The sequence below is a fragment of the Rana temporaria genome, chromosome 4 (genome assembly GCF_905171775.1).
Source record: "Rana temporaria chromosome 4, aRanTem1.1, whole genome shotgun sequence".
In the NCBI taxonomy this organism is placed as follows: Eukaryota; Metazoa; Chordata; class Amphibia; order Anura; family Ranidae; genus Rana; species Rana temporaria.
In genome coordinates this window covers 229,093,863-229,113,176 of record NC_053492.1, presented here as the reverse complement: position 1 = coordinate 229,113,176, position 19,314 = coordinate 229,093,863, and the positions used below count along the sequence as shown (strand labels likewise).

Here is a 19,314-nt window from a genome sequence, read left to right as displayed (position 1 = left end):
TCGTACCTTACGCCTTCTTTCTGGAGCGTGTATTGCGTTGTGTCATTGATCAAGCCGTCGAGGAGCAGGAGCAGTAAGATGAGGAAGTCGCAATGCTGGAAGAATTCCCAGGGGGGGCTACTCCACCTGAGACAAGTCAACAACGGGAGTCTGAAGAGGAGTCAGAGGAGGATGGTGTCGGGGCGGAGGAGGAGGAGCAAGAAGAGCATGCTGTAAACCTTTCTGGGATCCCTGGTGTTGTCCGTGGATGGGGGGAGGAGAACGAGGACAACATTATCCTGGATGATGAGCAGGAGCCAGGCCACTACACCGATTCCAGTTTAGTGCAAATGGGGGCCTTCATGCTCCAGTGTTTTAAGAGGGATCCCTGTATAAAAAGCATAAGGGTCAAGGACCAGTACTGGGTGGCAACGTACCTAGACCCCCGGTACAAACAAAAAATGGCGGAAATGTTACCACCATCACAGAGGGCTATCAGAATGCAGCACTTCCAGGCCTTGCTTCGAGAAATGCTGCATTCTGCTTTTGCGTGCGCTGACAGAGGAATTTCCACTCGCAGAGAAACAGTTGCAGGTACCAATCCAACAGCGCCTGCAAGAAGTGATAAACCCCTGGACTACTGGGTGGGCAGGCTTGACCTCTGGCCATAGCTTGCACAATTTGCAATGGAACTTTTGGCTTGCCCCTCGTCCAGTGTCCTGTCCGAAAGAAGGTTCAGCGCAGCAGGGGGGGTCGTGACCGATAAGCGCACTCGCCTAGCTCACGACAGTGTTGACTACCTCACATTTCTAAAAATAAATGAGGCATGGATCTCGGAGGAATTCAACACATGTGACCAGTAGACCATGTTTGATTCAAATTCCTCATGACAGGCCACAAATGTCCGCCACCATCCATAACAATTCATGGTCCCTGTCTTAGGTAAATACAGCGGCATAAAAGGTCTTTTATGTCCGTTGAATGCCTACTTTTTGGGGCCTGCACTTATTTATCCTGTGAATGCCTAATGTACCTCCAGCCACAGAATACAAAGTTGTTTGCTGTCAGGTGAATGCCTGTGGGCTAATTTTTGGGGCCTGTAATGGGTGGCACTTAATTCTGTATCCGGTGAATGCCTAATGTACCACCAGCCACAGAATACAAAGTTGTTTGCTGTCAGGTGAACACCTGTGGGCTAATTTTTGGGGCCTGTACTGGCCGACACTTACTTCTGTATCCGGTGAATGTCTAATGTACCACCAGCCACAGAATACAAAGTTGTTTGCTGTCAGGTGAACGCCTCTGGGCTAATTTTTGGGGCCTGTACTGGCCGACACTTACTTCTATATCCGGTGAATGTCTAATGTACCACCAGCCACAGAATACAAAGTTGTTTGCTGTCAGATGAACGCCTGTGGGCTAATTTTTGGGGCCTGTACTGGCCGACACTTACTTCTGTATCCCGTGAATAGCTTAATGTACCTCCAGCCACAGAATACAAAGTTGTTTGCTGTCAGGTGAAAGCCTGTTGGCAAATTTTTGGGGCCTGTAATGGCCGACACTTACTTCTGTATCCAGTTTTTCGCTTAATACTTCTGGTAGGTCAGTGTCCATGTTGTGGGACTATTTGTGCTCAGCTAGTAAGTATTTTGTGGCTGCAAATATGACCTGCAGGTTTTTAATGTTCGCCTGCTATTAAAGTCAATGGGGCCCGCCGCGAACTTGCGGTTTGCGAACATTTGAGAAAGTTTGCGGTTGCATTTGCGAACCGCCCCGTCAGATGTTCGTCCATCACTAGCAGTGACTGCTCATTCAATTAGAAGCGTCTCTACATCATGGGCAGCTTCCAGACACGTTGCCCCTGAAGTGATTTGCAAGACGGCCTCGTGGTCTTCAATTAACACGTTTATTGCACATTACTGTTTCGAACCGGTGCATTGCCACGAAATTAGATTTGCCATGGAATGAGATGGTCCGCCTCCATCACATCCTATTGGCTCACTCCTGTCACGTGACATATTTAAACGTCAAGTATCGTATATCGTATATCCAGATAGTTGTCCAGGTGTTTCCTTCTCCAGGTCACTCAGGATACAAGCTCAAGGATTCCCCACTTTGAGCTCCAGGTGAAGGCAGCAAAAACTCCTTGTGCTCAGACGGTATATGGAATTAAAAAAGGGAGGGAGGACTTCATAGTGCAGAGGTGTCTTAAAAAGGTGTTTATTCAGTAAATTGATGTACTGACATAGCTCACAACCATTCCACACCGCATATAATAAGTCCTTGAGATCAAAGTTAGAGCAGCGTGTGCAGTTCCTTCCAGCTTCGGAACGGACAGAACAGCTGGTGAGTGTGGTGACGTCAGCGATGCTAAGCTCCACCCGACGCGGCGTTTCATCCAAACGGGCTTCTACGGGGAAAGGAGGCGTAGTATTCGATACTATGCCTCCTTTCGTCAGTACATCAATTTACTAATTCAATATACCGTCTGAGCACAAGGAGTTTTTGCTGCCTCACCTGGAGCTCAAAGTGGGGAATCCTTGAGCTTGTATCCTGAGTGACCTGGAGAAGGAAACATCTGGACAACTATCTGGACCCTGCGATTGATATCTACACTGAATGCATGACTGACCCCTTGTGGGTCCATCTATCTGGTAAGCTGCTTATTTCCCTGTTATATGAAAGTTGTTTGGAGCCCAATATTAGGCTTATTCGTATTGAGGTGCAGCACTTTATCATTTAATGTTTTATGTCACATACTTCAAGCATTTACTTCACTTTACTAAGGGGTTAGCGCGGATTGTTTCTGCTTTCCAATACCTATCAGCCTAAACTGAGGGGGATATTTATTATAGCAAAAAGTAAAAAATATTGAATTTTTTTCTAAATTGTCGCTTTACTTTTGTTTATAGCGCAAAAAATTTAAAACGCAGAGGTAATCAAATACCACCAAAAGAAAGCTCTATTTGTGGGGAAAAAAGGACGCCAATTTTGTTTGGGTGCCACGTCGCATGATCGCGCAATTGTCAGTTAAAGCGAATCGCAAAAAGGGGCAAGGTCCTTAACTTTAACCTGCATAATGGTCTGGGTCTTAAGTGGTTAAGGTAAGTATTTCATATTGAGCTAGTATGACCGCTGACAGGCACTTCCATCAGTCTTCCTTCACTTCCGTGCATGCACGTCAGATTCACGGACACAGAGCTCTGAAGGGACAGCACGGGTATACCATCCCTTCAGAGTGCATGGGCCGGTGACATCCCTGGCTGCATGCAGTGTGAATATCTCCTAAACCGTTCAGGTTTAGAAGATATTCACTGTACCTACAGGTAAGCCATATTAAAGGGTTACCTGTAGGTACAAGTAAAAAATAAGAGTTTACTTCCACTTTAAACATCCTTAGCAATGAGTATATTTTCATAAACCACTCCCTGATGATAAACATTCCTCGTGACAGCTTCTAATGACATTGAAAAAATGTTTTGGTTTCAGGTGTTTAAAGAAATTACTGGATCTGGCAGAGGAAGTTTATTACAGTAGGATTTGATACAATAGACCAGCCTTTTTCAACCAGGGTGCCTTCAGGTTTCCTTAGGGGTGCCTTGGCAAAATGCTTAAAAATTGCCCAACAGATGCATACAAGCCAGTGGGTGGATTAAGCCTGCATTAAAGTGGATGTAAACCTAAAAATATTTTTTTTTAAAGAAGACTTCTACCTGCTACAGTAGAGAATGTCAATTAATCTGTGCCCAGTCTTGCCACAAAGGGTTAACCCAGCTCTGAGCAATTCTCTAGTCTATTTGTAGTAAAATAAAAAAACGACACACAAATAAGTTTGTGTCGCCACATCCCCCACTGCTGTGACTGACATCTGATTTCTTTATATCATGAACGGCATGAGAGCAGAGAAAGTGTGTTACGATTCCAGCTTCACATTCCTCCTCCTTCCTTCTCCAGCTCTCCCAGGATTGGTTGCTCCACACCTTGTCAGGATCGGGCATGCTGAAGTCATGTGGTGCCTTTTCTGAGTTTTGAGTGGATGTTACTCAAAACTTAGGAATAGGAGAGTGTAGAGGTGGGCGGGAGTCTTGTGACATCATGACTCTGCCCACCGAGTGTGGGAAAAGAGACCCACCCACCGATTCCAGAGTTTTGCAGGGCTCCTACTGCTGAAGGGGGTGACATTTGCAAGGTAGAGATACATGTAGGAGGCCTACATGTATACAGTATATACACTAGTATTGTTTCATTCGTTTATACTTGGTGAGTGGTGGGTTTACATCCACTTTAAGTTACACAAAGCCACAGGTTTTCATTGTGCATCAGTACAACCTTCTAACCGCCGGTGTCCTAGCAACCGATGACGTCGATTGATAAGGAGATCGACGGGTGCCAGCACAGCATCATCGTTTGCCCCTTCCCTGCCCTTTTCCGTCAGTACTGGGGTCACGTTAACTGAGTGAGGGAGAGCAACAGGGGAGAAGAGAAACATTGGGATACTAGTCAGTGCAAGTATGCAAAGGTGTATTTTGCTTTGGAAGAATAAATAACCTCTAATGCCTCGTACACACGATCGGAATTTCCAATGAATAAAGTCAGATGGACTTTTTCCATCGGAAATTCCGACCATGTGTGAGTCCATCGAAATGTTTCCATCGGATATTCTGAGGAATTCCATTGGAGTTTGCATAGAAAACATGTTCTCTTTTCCTCCAATTGATTTCCTTTTGAAATTTCGATATGAGTTTGGTCGGGCTAAAGCCTGATCGTGTGTACAATCGTGTGTCCTACGTGTCTGGATGTTGCTGTGTTATGTTAAACTTTTAGTTTTGTTTTTTACAATTTAGAATGGGGTGTCTCAAGACTGTGCAGAATTTTAAAGGATGCCTTGACCAAACAAAGGTTGAGAAACACTGCAATAGGCTTGCTGACAAAGTTGTAACAGTTTAATGATTACAGTTAAATTACAGCAGCATGCAAGGATGCATCATATTCTTACTGATTAACCGGTTATCCAAAAAGGTTGGCCATAGATGGCTTGTTTTTTCGATCAGCCAGCAAGTGGATTGAAAAATAAATAAATGGATTCCTCCATCCGCACTAGCAAGGTGGATAGAGGAATCTTCCCCATTGAGACATTGATCAGTGGCTTATGGAAAACATTTTTCCAACATTTCTGTTTCGAAAAATGTTGATTGTCTTTCAAAAATTAGCCAGTCCCTGCCAGCTTTAGATATACTGGTTACCGGTATAAGTGATATTTTTGACAGTTCCCCCACAACTAGCACACTCATAGGAATTAAAGTGCATTAAAAAAAATATTCAGACCTCCTTCACTTTTTTCCATTTTTTTATGTTGCAGCCTGATACTACAGTCGTTCAAATTTATTTTTTTTTCTCATTCATTTACACTCAGTATCCCATAATGACTAAGGGAAAACAGAATTTTAGAAATCTCTGTGAATTTAGGAAAAACTTAAAATATCACATGTACTTAGGTATTCAGACCCTTTAGGCTGGCCATACCTTATGCCCTGTACAAACGACCGGTTTTCTTGACATGCCAAAACCTGACGTTTTTCCCGATGTGATTCCTCTCAAGCCTGCCCTGTATACACACGTTCAGTCAAAAAAACGCTCGACCAAAGCGCGGTGACGTCCAACACGTACGACTGCACTATAAAGGGGATGTTCCATTCAAATGGTGCCAAATGGTGCTTTTGCTGATCCTCGTGTTAGAAAAAGTTTGGTGAGAGACGATTCACGCTTTTCAGTCTTCGTGCTTTTCAGTCCGTTACAGCGTGACAAATGTGATATCTCCATTACGAATGCTAGTTTAACCAGAACAAGTGCTCCCATCTCATACTTGATTCTGAGCATGCACGTTTTTTTCCCCTCAGAAAAGCATACACACAAGCGGTTTTCGCGACGAGAAAAAGACTGACGGGAAATACATCGGGAAAAATAGAGCAGGTTCGAATTTTTTTGCGGGCAGTTTTCTTGTCGGGAAAACTGCTATGGAGCATACACACGACCGGTTTTCCCGACCAATCAAAAAAAATTGCAGTTTTCTCGTCTGGAAAAAGGGTCGTGTGTACAGGGCATTATACAATTTTTGTAAATTTTTTCTTTAGATTTACCAAAACCATATAATATGAGGTCAAACCTAAACAATTTCAATTCGTATGCAGTCAGGCAGGCCCTTGCACCACACCGTTAAAGGTAAATCTAAAGGAAATTTAACAAGAAAATCATATAATGTATAATGTCAGTACTTCGTTAAAGCATCTTTGGCAGCAATTAAAATCTCGAGTCTTTTTTGTAAGGCACGACAAGCTTTGCACACCTGGATTGAAAAATGTTCTGCCATTCTTATTTGCAAATCCTCTCAAGCTCAGTCTGGTTGGATGGGGACCATCTGTGGACAGACATTTCCAGGTCTCTCCAGAGATATTCAATAGGGTTCATTAGGGTCTGGCTGGGCCACTCTAGCATATTGATAGAGTTGTTCCTAAGCCACTCCTGTTGTCTTAGCTGTGCGCTTAGGATCATTGTCATGTTTTGAAGGTGAACCTTTGGCCCATTCTGAGGTCTTAAGCACAGTGGAATAGGTTTTTATTGAGGGTATCTCTGTATATTGCTCCATTCAGCTTTCTCTCAACCCTGACCAGTCTTCCAAACACCCCCACAGCATTATGCTGCCACCACTATACTTCACGTTTGGGATGGTATTGGGTAGGTGATGGTTACCTTCAGACAAAACATTTATAAATTGAGGCCAAATAATTGGTTTCATCAGACGAGAGAATCTTGTTCCTCACAGTCTGAGAGTCCTTCATGTGCTTTCATGTGTTTTGCACTGAGGAGAGCCTTCCGTCTAGCCACTCTACCATTAAGCCAATTCGGGGGAGGGCTGCATAGATTGTTGTCCTTCTGGAACTTTGTCCCATCTCCACACAGAATCTCTGGAGCTCAGTCAGAGTGACCATCAGGTTCTTGATCACCTCTCTTACTCCTCTGATAGCTCAGTTTGGCCGGTTGACCAGCTCTTGGAAGAGACCTGGTTATGCCAAACTTCTTCCATTTGTGAAATATGAAGGCTACTGTGCTCTTGGGAACCTTCAGTGCAGCAGAATTTTTTTGTAGCCTTCCCCAGATCTGTGCCTTGCAATTATCCTGTCTCTGAGCTCTGCAGACAGTTCCTTTGCTTTACAGTGGCTTTTGCTCTGATACAGTATGCATTGTCAGCTGTGAGGCCTTTTATAGAGGGGTACCAGTATTTGCTTTTCCAAATCATGTCCAATCAATTTATGTGGTTTACTACAGGTGGACTCCAATAAAGGTGTAGACACATCTCAGCAACGATCAAGAGAAATGGGGGCACCTGAGCTAAATTTTAAATAAAGGGTCTGAATACTTGTGCCTATGTAACATATCAGTTTTTCTTTTTTCATACATTTAAAAACTTTTGTAAAATTTTCATTTTGTCATTATGAGGCATTAAGTGTAGATTAATGAAAAAAAAATATTTAAACAACGGTAGTATCAGGCTGTAACATAATTAAATTCAGAAAAGCGAAGAGGGCTTGAATAGTTTACCAATGCACTGTAGGTATGCTTTGATAGCAACCACTAAGCAATGTCCAAAAAAGAGGTTTTATGCTGTCACATTGTGGTGGCTTTTGAGGAGGTCCCCGTTGCATAGGTCAATATAGAATACAAAAGATCAGGTAGTCCTAAGCTGCAAAAACACTGTATGAATTTTGTCCAGTGGGTGGCCCTGTTGACTACCCCCTGCCCAACATCCTCCAGTTGAAGAAAAATCACAGGAGCTGGGTGAAAGTTTGCTAGCTGAAGAGTGGCTGCATTCAATGGGATACAACTCCTGGCTAGGATATTTCTGCAGGAGCCCGATATTGAGCCTGTGATCCACTGATTGCTCATACAATGCTCTGCAGGTTCCAGTGATTAAAATATTAAATGCACAATTTTTCCTTACAAAAATATGTGCAATTGCTACTCTTTTCATAAGGGTGAACTTTAAGTTTGTGAATGAAGTTGGGTGCTTGCTCAGTGACCATTGCCTACTATGTTCCATGTTGTGGGAGGGAGCTATAACTTACTTTGCAGTCACTTTTCCAGTAAAGTTCTTCATGTCTGAGGCAATGAAGAAAGATGGTGCATCTAGCTTTACATCAAACTTTTGAAAAACTGGAAGTAAATATTAAAAAAAAGAGGAAAAAAATCAGAAATATAAGCCAAACAGACATTAGTGCAAATTCTCTAGCTCATGTGACCACTAACATTAGCACATGGTATTTCACCATAATACACTCAAAATGTAATTGGATTTATGAATGTGTTTATTTATTCATTCACTTTGATATGTTTGCTGCTAAATAATCTTAACTGTTGTAAAACATTTTACAGGCATACCTCGCTTTACGTACCCTCACTTTACATACACTGGTGAGTACGGACACATTGGCGACTATGGGAAATCTTGGTCAGCTTGACATAGCACTGCTCCCAGTTTTTAACATTGGAGTCTATGGCAAATCTTGGTCAGCTTGACATGGCACTGCTCCCAAACCATAAGTGACAGGGGTCGGCTAGCTTGCTTAGGTAATCAGTTATGCCTGCAAATGACTATTGCAATGCAGTACATGCATTGAAAAGTGAAAAAAAAAGGATTGCTTCACTTTAAGTACATTTTCGTTTTACATACATGCTCTGGTCCCATTGTGTACTTAAAAGTAGGGTATGCCTGTATAGCTGTGAATGTCATATAATGGCAAAAAATGTAAAAATCTCATAATAACCAGGATAACATAAAGTGTTCACGATTTATGTCAGCCTACGTTGCAAACACAGCATTATCTGAAAGGTGCACACAATTATATAATAGACACATACCATTTTCAGCAACAATAAAGGAAACAAAATTCTGAGTTGTACCCTGAAATTAAAATAAAATTGGAAAACATTATGATTTAGCAAAATAAATATAATAACGTTACAGCTATATAGGTCTGGTTCACACTGGTGCGTTTTGACATGTCAAATTGCATGTCAAAACAGTGGTATTTGCTGCAAATTGCCGGAAATGGCACCGTCCATCTGCGGCGCTGCACCGATTTCAAAAAGTAGTTCTTGTACTACTTTTTGTAATTTCGGCCCGCAATTTACTTTGACATTTGTGCACAGATGTCTCTATAATCGTGGCCGAAATCGGGACTGCCAGCGGGAGTGAAATCGTGCAAGTTCAGCTGAACTCGCACGGCTTCACTCCCGCAGCCCAGTGTGAACCTGGGCACAGATAGAGATAGATATATATCTATCTCTTTCTATCTATAGAGATATATATATATATATATATATATATATATATATATATATATATATATATTTGTAGCAGGGTGGCATAGTGACCCCGTGCTACTCGGTAAATTGGTGGTTTACACCAGATTTTTGGAGAAGCAAGCACACTGATGGCTCAGGCGTGGGCTGGCTTCATAATAGAGTTAGAGGTTAGAGATTCACCCTCCTGAGGGAGGTCAGTGTGTCTGAGGGTGAGATGTAGCCTTGCATGAAGGTCAGGTTGAGACAGGAGAAGGCCCAAGCATGAAAAGACGTACATGTGGGATGGAAGCAGCCAGGAGGCTGTAGACAGAGTCTAGTAGGGACAAGCTAGGAAGCTGCAAGGAAAGACGCAGAGCTAAAGTACAGCATCTGTACATAACTCTGGGATGTGTTTGATGGTCAGGAAGACCCTATAGAGGTACTCGGAGCAGTAAAGATGCCACAAGAGAGCCAGGAGGCTAAATGTTATGTCTTTGCAGTGATTGTGAGAACCCCTGCGTGGGAAGAGCTGTTTGAACTTTGACTTGCTTATAAGTGGGCTGTCATACCATAAAATACAGTTTTGACATGTAAAACGCACCTGAGGAATGTAAACTTCCATGTATGCACAGCAATAAGGTGCACGTATGTTCATCCACACTGAAAATATTAAATACAGAGGGGTTGCAGCATGAAGTGCCAAGTGATTTTACCATACCTCCCAACTTTCTGAGATGGGAATGAGGGACACCTATCAGCAAAAGTATGCAGGCATAGGACACACCCCTTGCCACGCCCCCTTAAAGGAGAATTGTACAAAAAAATAAGATTGGTTAAACCCACAAGTGCTTTTTTTTACCACTACTATTTCTTTATATTGGCTTTTGGAATTTACAAATGCAGCAATTTAGAAATCAGATGAAAGTTTAGTGCTGGGAAATTCTTTTTGATAGATAAAAAGTGCATTTTATATACATCTATATAGATCAAACCAAAATGAGGGACAAATGAGGAGAATGAGGGACAGAGGGACATTGCTCCAAATCAGGGACAGTCCCTTGAAATCAGAGACAGTTGGGAGGTATGCTTTTACTGCTCAAAAGCTAATCGTAACAGTGATAGTTTCAGGCCTCCCTGCCCTGCCCATCCCCAAGCTAAATTAACAATATACATGGCTAAGAAGAGAGTCTGTCAATGTTATAAAGATGCAATTTTGCAGCAAACCCATGCTTGAAACATAGGAACTGGTGTGTGTATTTCTCAATGTAGAGGGATCTGTACAGACTGGACTTCTGACTGGAAACCCATAAAACATTGTCTGGAGACGTTGTATGTGACTGAAACAGACAGACAGAAGCTCAGTCTAGCATTGCTACAGAGACTGATTTAAAGCTAACCAAGTAGCTAGAGTGAGTCAGACGGAGAGTTGGTCTAGCAGGGTTGTCTGATAAGAGTGACCAGATGACAAAAAACATAGTAAGGAAGCTGGTCGCTCAGTTACTGTATTTTGCATGGGAAATGACAAACATAGGCAAGAAGACCTCAGTTAATGGACTGATTCCTACAACTGATGCTGATCTCTTTCTGGTGAGTTAGGCCTCCTACACACAACCGTTTTCCTCGGCAAAATCCATCAAGAAAAATGCTGGCAGAGCATTTTTGCCAAGAAAAACGGTCGTGTGTATGTTTTTCGTTGAGAAAACTGTCGTGGATCTCGACGAGAAAAAAAGAGAACATGTTCTCTTTTTTCTCGTTGGGAGTCTCAATTTCCTCGTCGTGTTTCTCGTTGGGCTGGTTTACGACGAGAAACACGTTCGCGTGTATGCTTAGAAACCCACGCATACTCAGAATAAAGTATGAGACTGGAGCGCACCTTCGGTAAAAGTAGCTTTCGTAATGGAGATAGCACATTCGTCACGCTGTAACAGACTGAAAAGCGTGAATCGTCTCTTACCAAACTTTTACTTAACACGCAGCAACATGAGATTAGTAAAAGCAGCCCCAAGGGTTGCGCCAGTGGAATCAAACTTCCCCTTTATAGTGCCGTCGTACGTGTTGTACGTCACCGCGTTTGAGAACGACGAGATTTTGTCTGGACAGTGTGTATGCAAAGAAAGCTTGACAAGATTCTCGACAAGCCTGACAAGAACCTCGTTGAGGAAAACAACGTTTTATTTACGACGAGATTCTCGGTCGTGTGTACGAGGCCTTAGACATGAAGGAGTTCAAAGTTTATACTGTCTAGCAATCTTTTTTTCTGTTCAATTTCAGATGATCCCTTAAAATTCATCCTTTCAGGGAAGTCTATCCCTCCTCCATCTAATAAACTGTACTTTTACTTTCTCCTTCAGCTCATCCCTCATAGTTACTAACATTTGTATCACCCTCCCTTTTGGATTATAAGCTATCGCAAGCAGGGCCCTCTGTACCTTCTTGTACTGAATAGTGAGTTACCTGTACCATGTCCATTTATTTTGTGCAAACTGTTGGTGCTATAAAAATCCCCTATAATAATAAGTGTTTTAAACTGAAATAAAAAACTTTTAGGCCGGGTTAACACCTATGCGAATTGAATGCGTGTTTCCCTGCATTCAATTCGCATAGCAGGAGAATGTGACTGGCTCTCTATTAAGGCCCATACACACAATCAGATTTTTTCAACAACAATGGTTCAACGGACATGTTTTATCAGAAAATCTGACCGGCTGTATGCTCCATTGAACAATTGTTGTCGGAAATTTCGTCAACAAATGTTGGCTGTGCATGCTCTCAAATTTTTCGACAACAAATGTGCTACGTCGGATCATCCGATCACGTGTACACAAATCGTTGGACCAAAATCCAAAGTACAAACACGCATGCTCAGAAGCAATGCTAACCATAGCACAACATTAGCAGAAGTTGCCCAAAGGGTGGCGCTAAAGAGCTGAAAAACCACGTGGTTTGGTGTATGTTGGCTGAAAATGTTCTGCCGTGTGTATGCATACCAAGTTCACGGCCAACGCCCCAGAAAAATCTGATGGAAGTCCAATCGTGTGTACGAGGCTTTAGACTGCACATATCTAATTATGCTCTATTAAACGACAACTGACAGACAACTTACTAACATTGCTCAAAATATGATGAAATGGTTAAATAAATACTTACATTTAATGTTGCTGATATACCCCAATAACCCAGCATAGGGCTGTCAGAAAGCTGGAACTGAGTTGAAATTACCCCCAAATCTGACATCATGTTTGGGTGCTTCTGGACAATATTACTTCTGGGATCCTATAATTTCAAAATAAGACAGGGTTGTCAAGTTGGACAAAAATGTACTGAAATTAGAAAAAAACTGATGGTGCACAGCAGCCTTAGGCCCCTTTCACACTTGCGGTCGTATGTCCGCTTTTTAATCCATCCGTGTGCAGATGAAAAAGGGATATACATTGGTCCCTATGAGATCGCGGGTGTCAGTGAATGAACATCCGCTGACACCCGATTTTGCCCGCCTCCGCATTCCTCTGATTCTGCAGACGATTTTCCTTCCGTCTGCGGATCGGATCGGGTGAACACGGACAGAGGGTCCGTGTTCATCCAATCCCCCCATAGGGGAGAGCGGAGAAAAGACAGGGCGGTCCCTGCACAGTGTGTGGGGACTGCCCTGTCATCCGCCGGCTCAGCAGGGATCCACGGAGTGATCCCCGCTGAGCAAACGGAGGTGCACGGGGCAGATCATTACTGATCCGTCCTGTGTGAAAGGGGCCTTAATTAGACTAATGATGGAATGCAATTGACTTTAGAAGTTAAACATATTTATGAAGATGAATTCCAGTCAAAAATGTTATGTTAGGTTTTTACTCATATCAATGTTCGACTGGTAATACTTCCACTGACATAATTTTTTCCACCGGTGATATGACCACGCAGTAAGTTATGTGAAATCTGCCTTATGGGGGTCTGGTACATATACATTAATATAAGTGCTCACAAAAACACATAGGGGGAGATTTACTAAAGCTGGTGCAAACAGAATCTGGTTTAGCTGTGCATAGTAACCAATCAGCGTCTAACTTCAGTTTGTTCAATTACGCTTTGACAATAAAACCTAGAATCTGATTGGTTATCATTCAAAACTGCACCAGATTTTGTGTGCACCAGTTTTAGTAAATCTCCCCCATATACTGATGTGTCTGTTATTATTGCAGATAAGTGTACTAATGAAAAAAACTATCTAGACAAGTAATACCCACCCTTATAACAAGTTCCACATTTCCTGTATTTGGCTTCATATCATCATTTATGGAAATGATTCGAATCTGGACAGTCTCTCCAGGCCTGTACAAGGTTTTGTCAGTTTGGATAAATGTTGCAGGGTTTTTCATTTGCATTTGTATCATCATTGTTTCTGAGAAAACTGATGCATTCTGAGTCGATCCATTGACAGCCAGGTCAAACATATCAAAACTGGTATTTTTTGTTATCTGTAGAAAAAAAAAAGTTAATATTCCTGGCAAAATTGGTTAATCGTCAGAACAGAACACAGAAACAGACACCGCTCCTATTACTAAAGCCCTGTACACACGGCTGGGATTCCCGGCGGGATGAAGTTCGCACGGAATCCTGACGGGAAAACTGCAGGGAGAACTTTTCGCCGGGAATCCCGGCCGTGTGTACAGGGCTTATGCTCGCTTGGCACTGCCTCGCAGTGTTTTCCATTGGTAAGTGTAGTAAATCTGGCGGGAAAAAAAAAGCCGGGAATCCCAGCGGGAAAATAGAGAGCAGGTTCTCTATTTTTCCCGCCGGGATTCTTGGCAGTTTTCCCGGCGAGGGAGCATACACACGCCCGGTTTTCACAGCAAAAAGCTCTCCCAGCAGTTTTCTTGCCGGGAAAACCGGTCGTGTGTACGAGGCTTTAGAGGTAACATAAATTGTTTTTCCTGTAGTTCCTCCTGACATTCCTCTGGTCAATCTAATGGACCAACAACATTTATACACCCATATTTATTTAAAAAAAACTATACAGTAAATCCTACTGGTGTGTTACTGAGAGGAAACCATGCTATAGTAGCAAACATGAACATACATGGCGACAGCCCATAAACTCGGGCTGTGAGGGAAAAGTGCTAACCATGACTGTGCTGCCCCACTACACCCCTTTCTTACCTTCATATAAAATACTTCTACTTTATCTGCACCACTGCCTGTAATGTTTTGTTTATATTTGGTGACCCATTTATGGTACTGCATAGAGGGTAGGTTTTTGAATTGTTTTTAGATTAAAGTGGATAAATATTACCATGGCTCAGTTATTAGATCTGTGGTGCAGGACATAATAAATCGATGAAGAAACCTAAAATGTTTTAAACCAGGGGTCCTCAAACTACGGCCCGCGGGCCACATGCGGCCCGCAAAGGACATTTAACCCGGCCCACTCCCTGACATGCACGGCAGGTTGTTACACAGCGGTCCCGCTGTGTCACGGAGCTCACAATGTTAACAGTTCGGGCGCGCTATGATAAAAATCCCACCCTCTTCCTGACCTAGACTAGCTTGTGTGATAGAGCCAGTGTTCTGTCTATCACACGAGCTGGTCTAGGAGGAGGACGGTGGGGCTTTTATCATAGCGCGCCCGAACTGTTAACAACACTGTGAGCTTCGTGACACAGCGGGACTGTGATACAGCAGCAGTTTGGCACAGTAAGGAGTAAGGCTGTGAGGGACTTACGATGGTGAGGTGAGGGGAATTGGGGGTACTTGCAATGAAGGGCTTTCGATGGTGAGGGGGGATGCAGTGAGGGGCTGATGATGTAATGATGATGATGGTGGGGGGGCTTGCAATGAGGGGCTTGCGATGGTGAGGGGGGGTTGCAATGAGGGGCTGGTGATGATGTAATGATGAAGGCGGGTGGGGGGGGCTTGCAATGAGGGGCTTTCGATGGTATGGGGGGGGGGGGTTGCAATGAGGGGCTGATGATGATGATGGTGAGGGGGGGGGCTTGCAAAGGTGAGGGGGGTTGCAATGAGGGGATGATGATGTAATGATGATGTAATGATGATGGGGGGGCTTGCAATGATCTTGATCAGCTTGCAATTAATGATTGTGAGGGGGGGGCTTGCAATGAGGGGCATACAATGATGATGGCGAGGGGGGGGGGGCTTGCAATGAGGGGCTAATGATGATGGTGAGGTGGGGGGGGCTTGCAATGATCATGATAGTTTTTTTTTTTATAGTCCCGCCCTCTAATGGTCTGAGGGACAGTGAACCGGCCCCCTGTTTAAAAAGTTTGAGGACCCCTGTTTTAAACAATTGCCTTTCATATCTAGTAGCCAGGAGATTGCATTACAATAAAAAGTCCCTTCAAAACTGATATTTCATCTTCTGGTAAATGGAGGAATCTAAAGCCCCCCAATGATTTCCAATTTATGTGCCCTGGAGGTAAGTTTTGTGTAAAATCAGCCTGCCCATACATGGATCGAAATTCAGCTGGTCCTTCCTGTGGAATTTCAATCCATGTATGGCCAGATTAAGCCTTATCCAAAAGCTCTAGAAACAGAAGCAGATTCAAGGCTACTGGCCATGTTTTAAGTGGTTGTAAATCTCAGGCATTACATGAACAAAGCATATCCCTCTATAGTGTTTCAATTAAGAGTACTAAGTATAACTTCTGTCTGCAACTTCGTTCCTCAACTATCTGGATAAGTCACTTTTGACAAGATTTCCTGATACCAAGAGAAAAGTGGTGACAGGGGAGGGAGCTGCAACTGATTGATAGCCTCAGCTCTGTTCCTGTGTGCTGTGTGAAGGGGGGGTGTCCCTGCCCTCCAATTAGCTCTCAGAACTCCCCTCCCTGAGCTCTGCAGAGTGTAACTTCTGCTCTCTGCCCTGTTTTTCCTGACAGCTCAGACAAGCTTTATAAATTCTGCACTTTAAATGGCTGTAGAGAAGAGAAGATGTGTAGGAGGATTTGTTTAATCTCTGTGTATCACCTGAGGATAGTTGGTTCACTGGGTATATGTAAGGGTTTACAACCATTTTCAAGTGCTGCACTGATAAGGGAACAACAAAAGTGAACTCAATGCTGGCCCAGGTATGACCTCAAAACTGCATGTAATATCCTGTAGAGCAAAAAATTATGAGGATGCTTGTGTTTATCAAGTGTTAAAAAATTAACTTACCCCTGGGAGAGTGATAATTTCAATAGAATCTGAAAAGCAGAAGTAAAGCAGATTTATATATGAGTAATAAACAAGAAAAACAGGGTAGTTATTCTGTGGCATGGTTTTGTCAAGACTTTCAGGGTATACTAGGCTGCTGAAAGTGTATCTATAGCCAAAACTTTTACTTAATTCTGGAAACACATGGGAAGGGTTAAAACACCTATAGGCTTGTTTTTCTCCTACCCATACTATATTGGCACACCTCCTAATAGTCTCGGGTTCTGCACACCTCCCAACAGAATTCCTCCAGAATTTATTGGTGAAGTGTGGGGGTGGGGCAGGTAGGGTTGCCACCTGCCTGGGATTCACCCAGACAGTCCGGGTTTTGAATCATGTGTCTGGGTTTCAGACAGACTGGGCTGTGGCTCCCCAAGTAACCAAGATAGTCACAAACAAATCTGTTGCCGCCGGCAGCTATCTGGAGGCAGGTTTGGCATCACTGGAGGGCAGGGTGATGATGTCAGCAAGAGCAATTTGGCCACACCCACTGTTCACTGTGGCACGCTTTGCGCACTGCATTACTGCTCTCCTTGGGGCATCCAAAGGTTTCCCAGGCTGCTAAAGTGTTCGGGTTTGGCTTGAATAAAAGGTGGCAACCATAGGGGCTGACAGCATGCTGCTTTCTACATGTCAGGCAAAGGTCAGAAGTATGCTGATCGCCATGTAACCTGGCTAGGAAAGGTGTCATTGGTACAGCGTGGCTATCACTATCTTGAAAATTTGCCATTGCTATTTATTTATAAGGGAACAGTCACTTTCAATGGGATTCCCTGACATACCAAGTACCGTATTTATCGCGGTATAACGCGCTCCCGCGTATACCGCGCACCCCTAAAGTTGCCCCGAATCCTGTGGAAAAAACGTTTTTTTTGTACTTACAGTTTTGGTGTCTTGCGCGGCGGCCTCGTCAGGTCCGGCGTCCGTCTGCGGCTTCGGGTGTCCTCTTCGTCGGGTCCGGCGTCCTTCTGCGGCTTCGGGTGTCCTCTTCGCCGGGTCCGGCGTCCGTCTGCGGCTTCAGGTGTCCTCTTCTGCGGCGTCCTCGCGTCCTCCCCGCTCGTTTCCCGCGCCGAGTTTGAATACTGCACCGACATATACAGAGCGCAGTACACTCGTGTATTGTCGGCAATGCTCGGCTACCCGCGCTGACGTCCTGTACGTCCAGGACGTCAGCGCGGGAGGAGCCGAGACTGACTGACAATACACAAGTGTACTGCGCTCGGTATATGTCGGCGCAGTATTCAAACTCGGAGCGGGAAAGCGGGTATCGGCGTATACCGCGCACCCACGATTTTGCCCTGATTTTCAGGGCAAAAAAGTGCGCGGTATACGCCGATAAATGCGGTACTTACCCATCCTGCTCTGCTGATTGATGCTGATGGTTTCCTCTTGAAAATGCTCAGCTTCCCACACATGTGTGCTCAAGGTATTCTCGCTGGTATTGTCACCATTATTGTCACTACTGTCACTGTTGTGATTGATGTTTATTGTCACAATTACCAGTTTGTTGCCCACATATTGTCAAGATTGTCTATTTGCTCCATTGGTATTGCCACAATTGCCTGTTTTGTTATCTATTTTTTGTCATGAGTGCTGGCTTGTTGCCTACATTATTGTTGCTCTTATCTAAAAAAACAAATGCACACTACTCCGATGCACTTTGATCTCTCCATTATGTTCAGATTAATATCCAGGGTTGATTTAGAACTAACCACAGGGGAATGCCTCCAGACCAGTTTTATTACACAGGAATTTTAAAAACATAAAAAAAGCCTTCAACCCGTCAGCAGCCACAAGAGGTGTCAAAGTAGTCAGGAGATAGGTCAGTGTCAAATTATGTTTTCTAAATATTTTATGCCACATGTGTTTGCAGTTTAATTGGCATTTATCACTGTATTCTCTCAGAAAGAGCTATTGAATTACCGTACTGTACAAAAAATTGTGCAGACTTAGGGCACTTTCACATGGATGTGTCCGTGTACGGGCTCTGCTTTGCTCAGCAGGAATCGCTCCGTCGATCCTCGCTCAGCAGACAGGTGACAGGTCTGTCTCCGCACACTGTGCAGGGACCGACCTGTCAGAGCGCCACTCTCCTCTATGGGGGATCGGATGAAGACGGACTGTAGAGTCTGTTTTCATCCGATCTGATCCGCCAGACGGATAGGAAATTGGGTTTCCATCCGTCACACTTTAGCAGATCGGAGCGGGTCGGATGTTAGCGGACATGTCACCGCTGATATCCGTCGCTCCATAGAGGTGCACGGAGCGTTCGTTCAGGTCCACCAAAAAAACTGACAGGCGGACGTGGGAAAGGGTCCTAAGGTCTCAGATTTCACGTTTCTTTTTTCTTCCTCTGTTCTTGCACACATAGGCATTTACAGGAGTTTAGAAGCAGGAGAGCTTAGAAGCAGAAAAAAAATCAAAGCATTTAGGATAGGAGTGTTTCAGCAGAAAAAGGTTAGATGTGTCTAAATGCCTGTAATTGCATTTAATGCTTTACCAGTCATTCCTTTTATTGGCCAGAATAAATTAATATTCTGTCCAATGGAATGATTGAACACCTAAACATCCTGTGTGCATGAGGCCTAAAAGTGAAAACACCTACATGTGCCATAAAAGCTAGCTAAAAATACATTAAAAAAATATTTTACTATGGACAAATACCTCCTTGGTTGTTTTTCTGACCTTATGATAAGCCTGTCTGTATATGTTTTTATATATATAACGGCAGTGATCTGCTATTTTTAGCGGGACTGCGACATTGTGGCAGACAGATCAGACACTTTTGACACTTTT

General features: G+C 43.6%; 1 protein-coding gene across 1 annotated transcript in view; it reads right to left on the bottom strand.

The window, feature by feature from the left end:
- LOC120937037 (CD109 antigen-like) overlaps positions 1 to 19,314 on the bottom strand; it is a 124,684-nt gene that overhangs the window by 92,213 nt on the left and 13,157 nt on the right. Inside the window, exons 3-7 of the mRNA XM_040349959.1 lie at positions 16,480 to 16,508; positions 13,554 to 13,784; positions 12,466 to 12,591; positions 8,893 to 8,935; positions 8,100 to 8,187 (exon numbers count right to left, since the gene is read on the bottom strand). Coding sequence (XP_040205893.1) covers positions 8,100 to 8,187; positions 8,893 to 8,935; positions 12,466 to 12,591; positions 13,554 to 13,784; positions 16,480 to 16,508 — 517 coding nt within the window. The remainder of the gene's footprint in view (positions 1 to 8,099; positions 8,188 to 8,892; positions 8,936 to 12,465; positions 12,592 to 13,553; positions 13,785 to 16,479; positions 16,509 to 19,314) is intronic.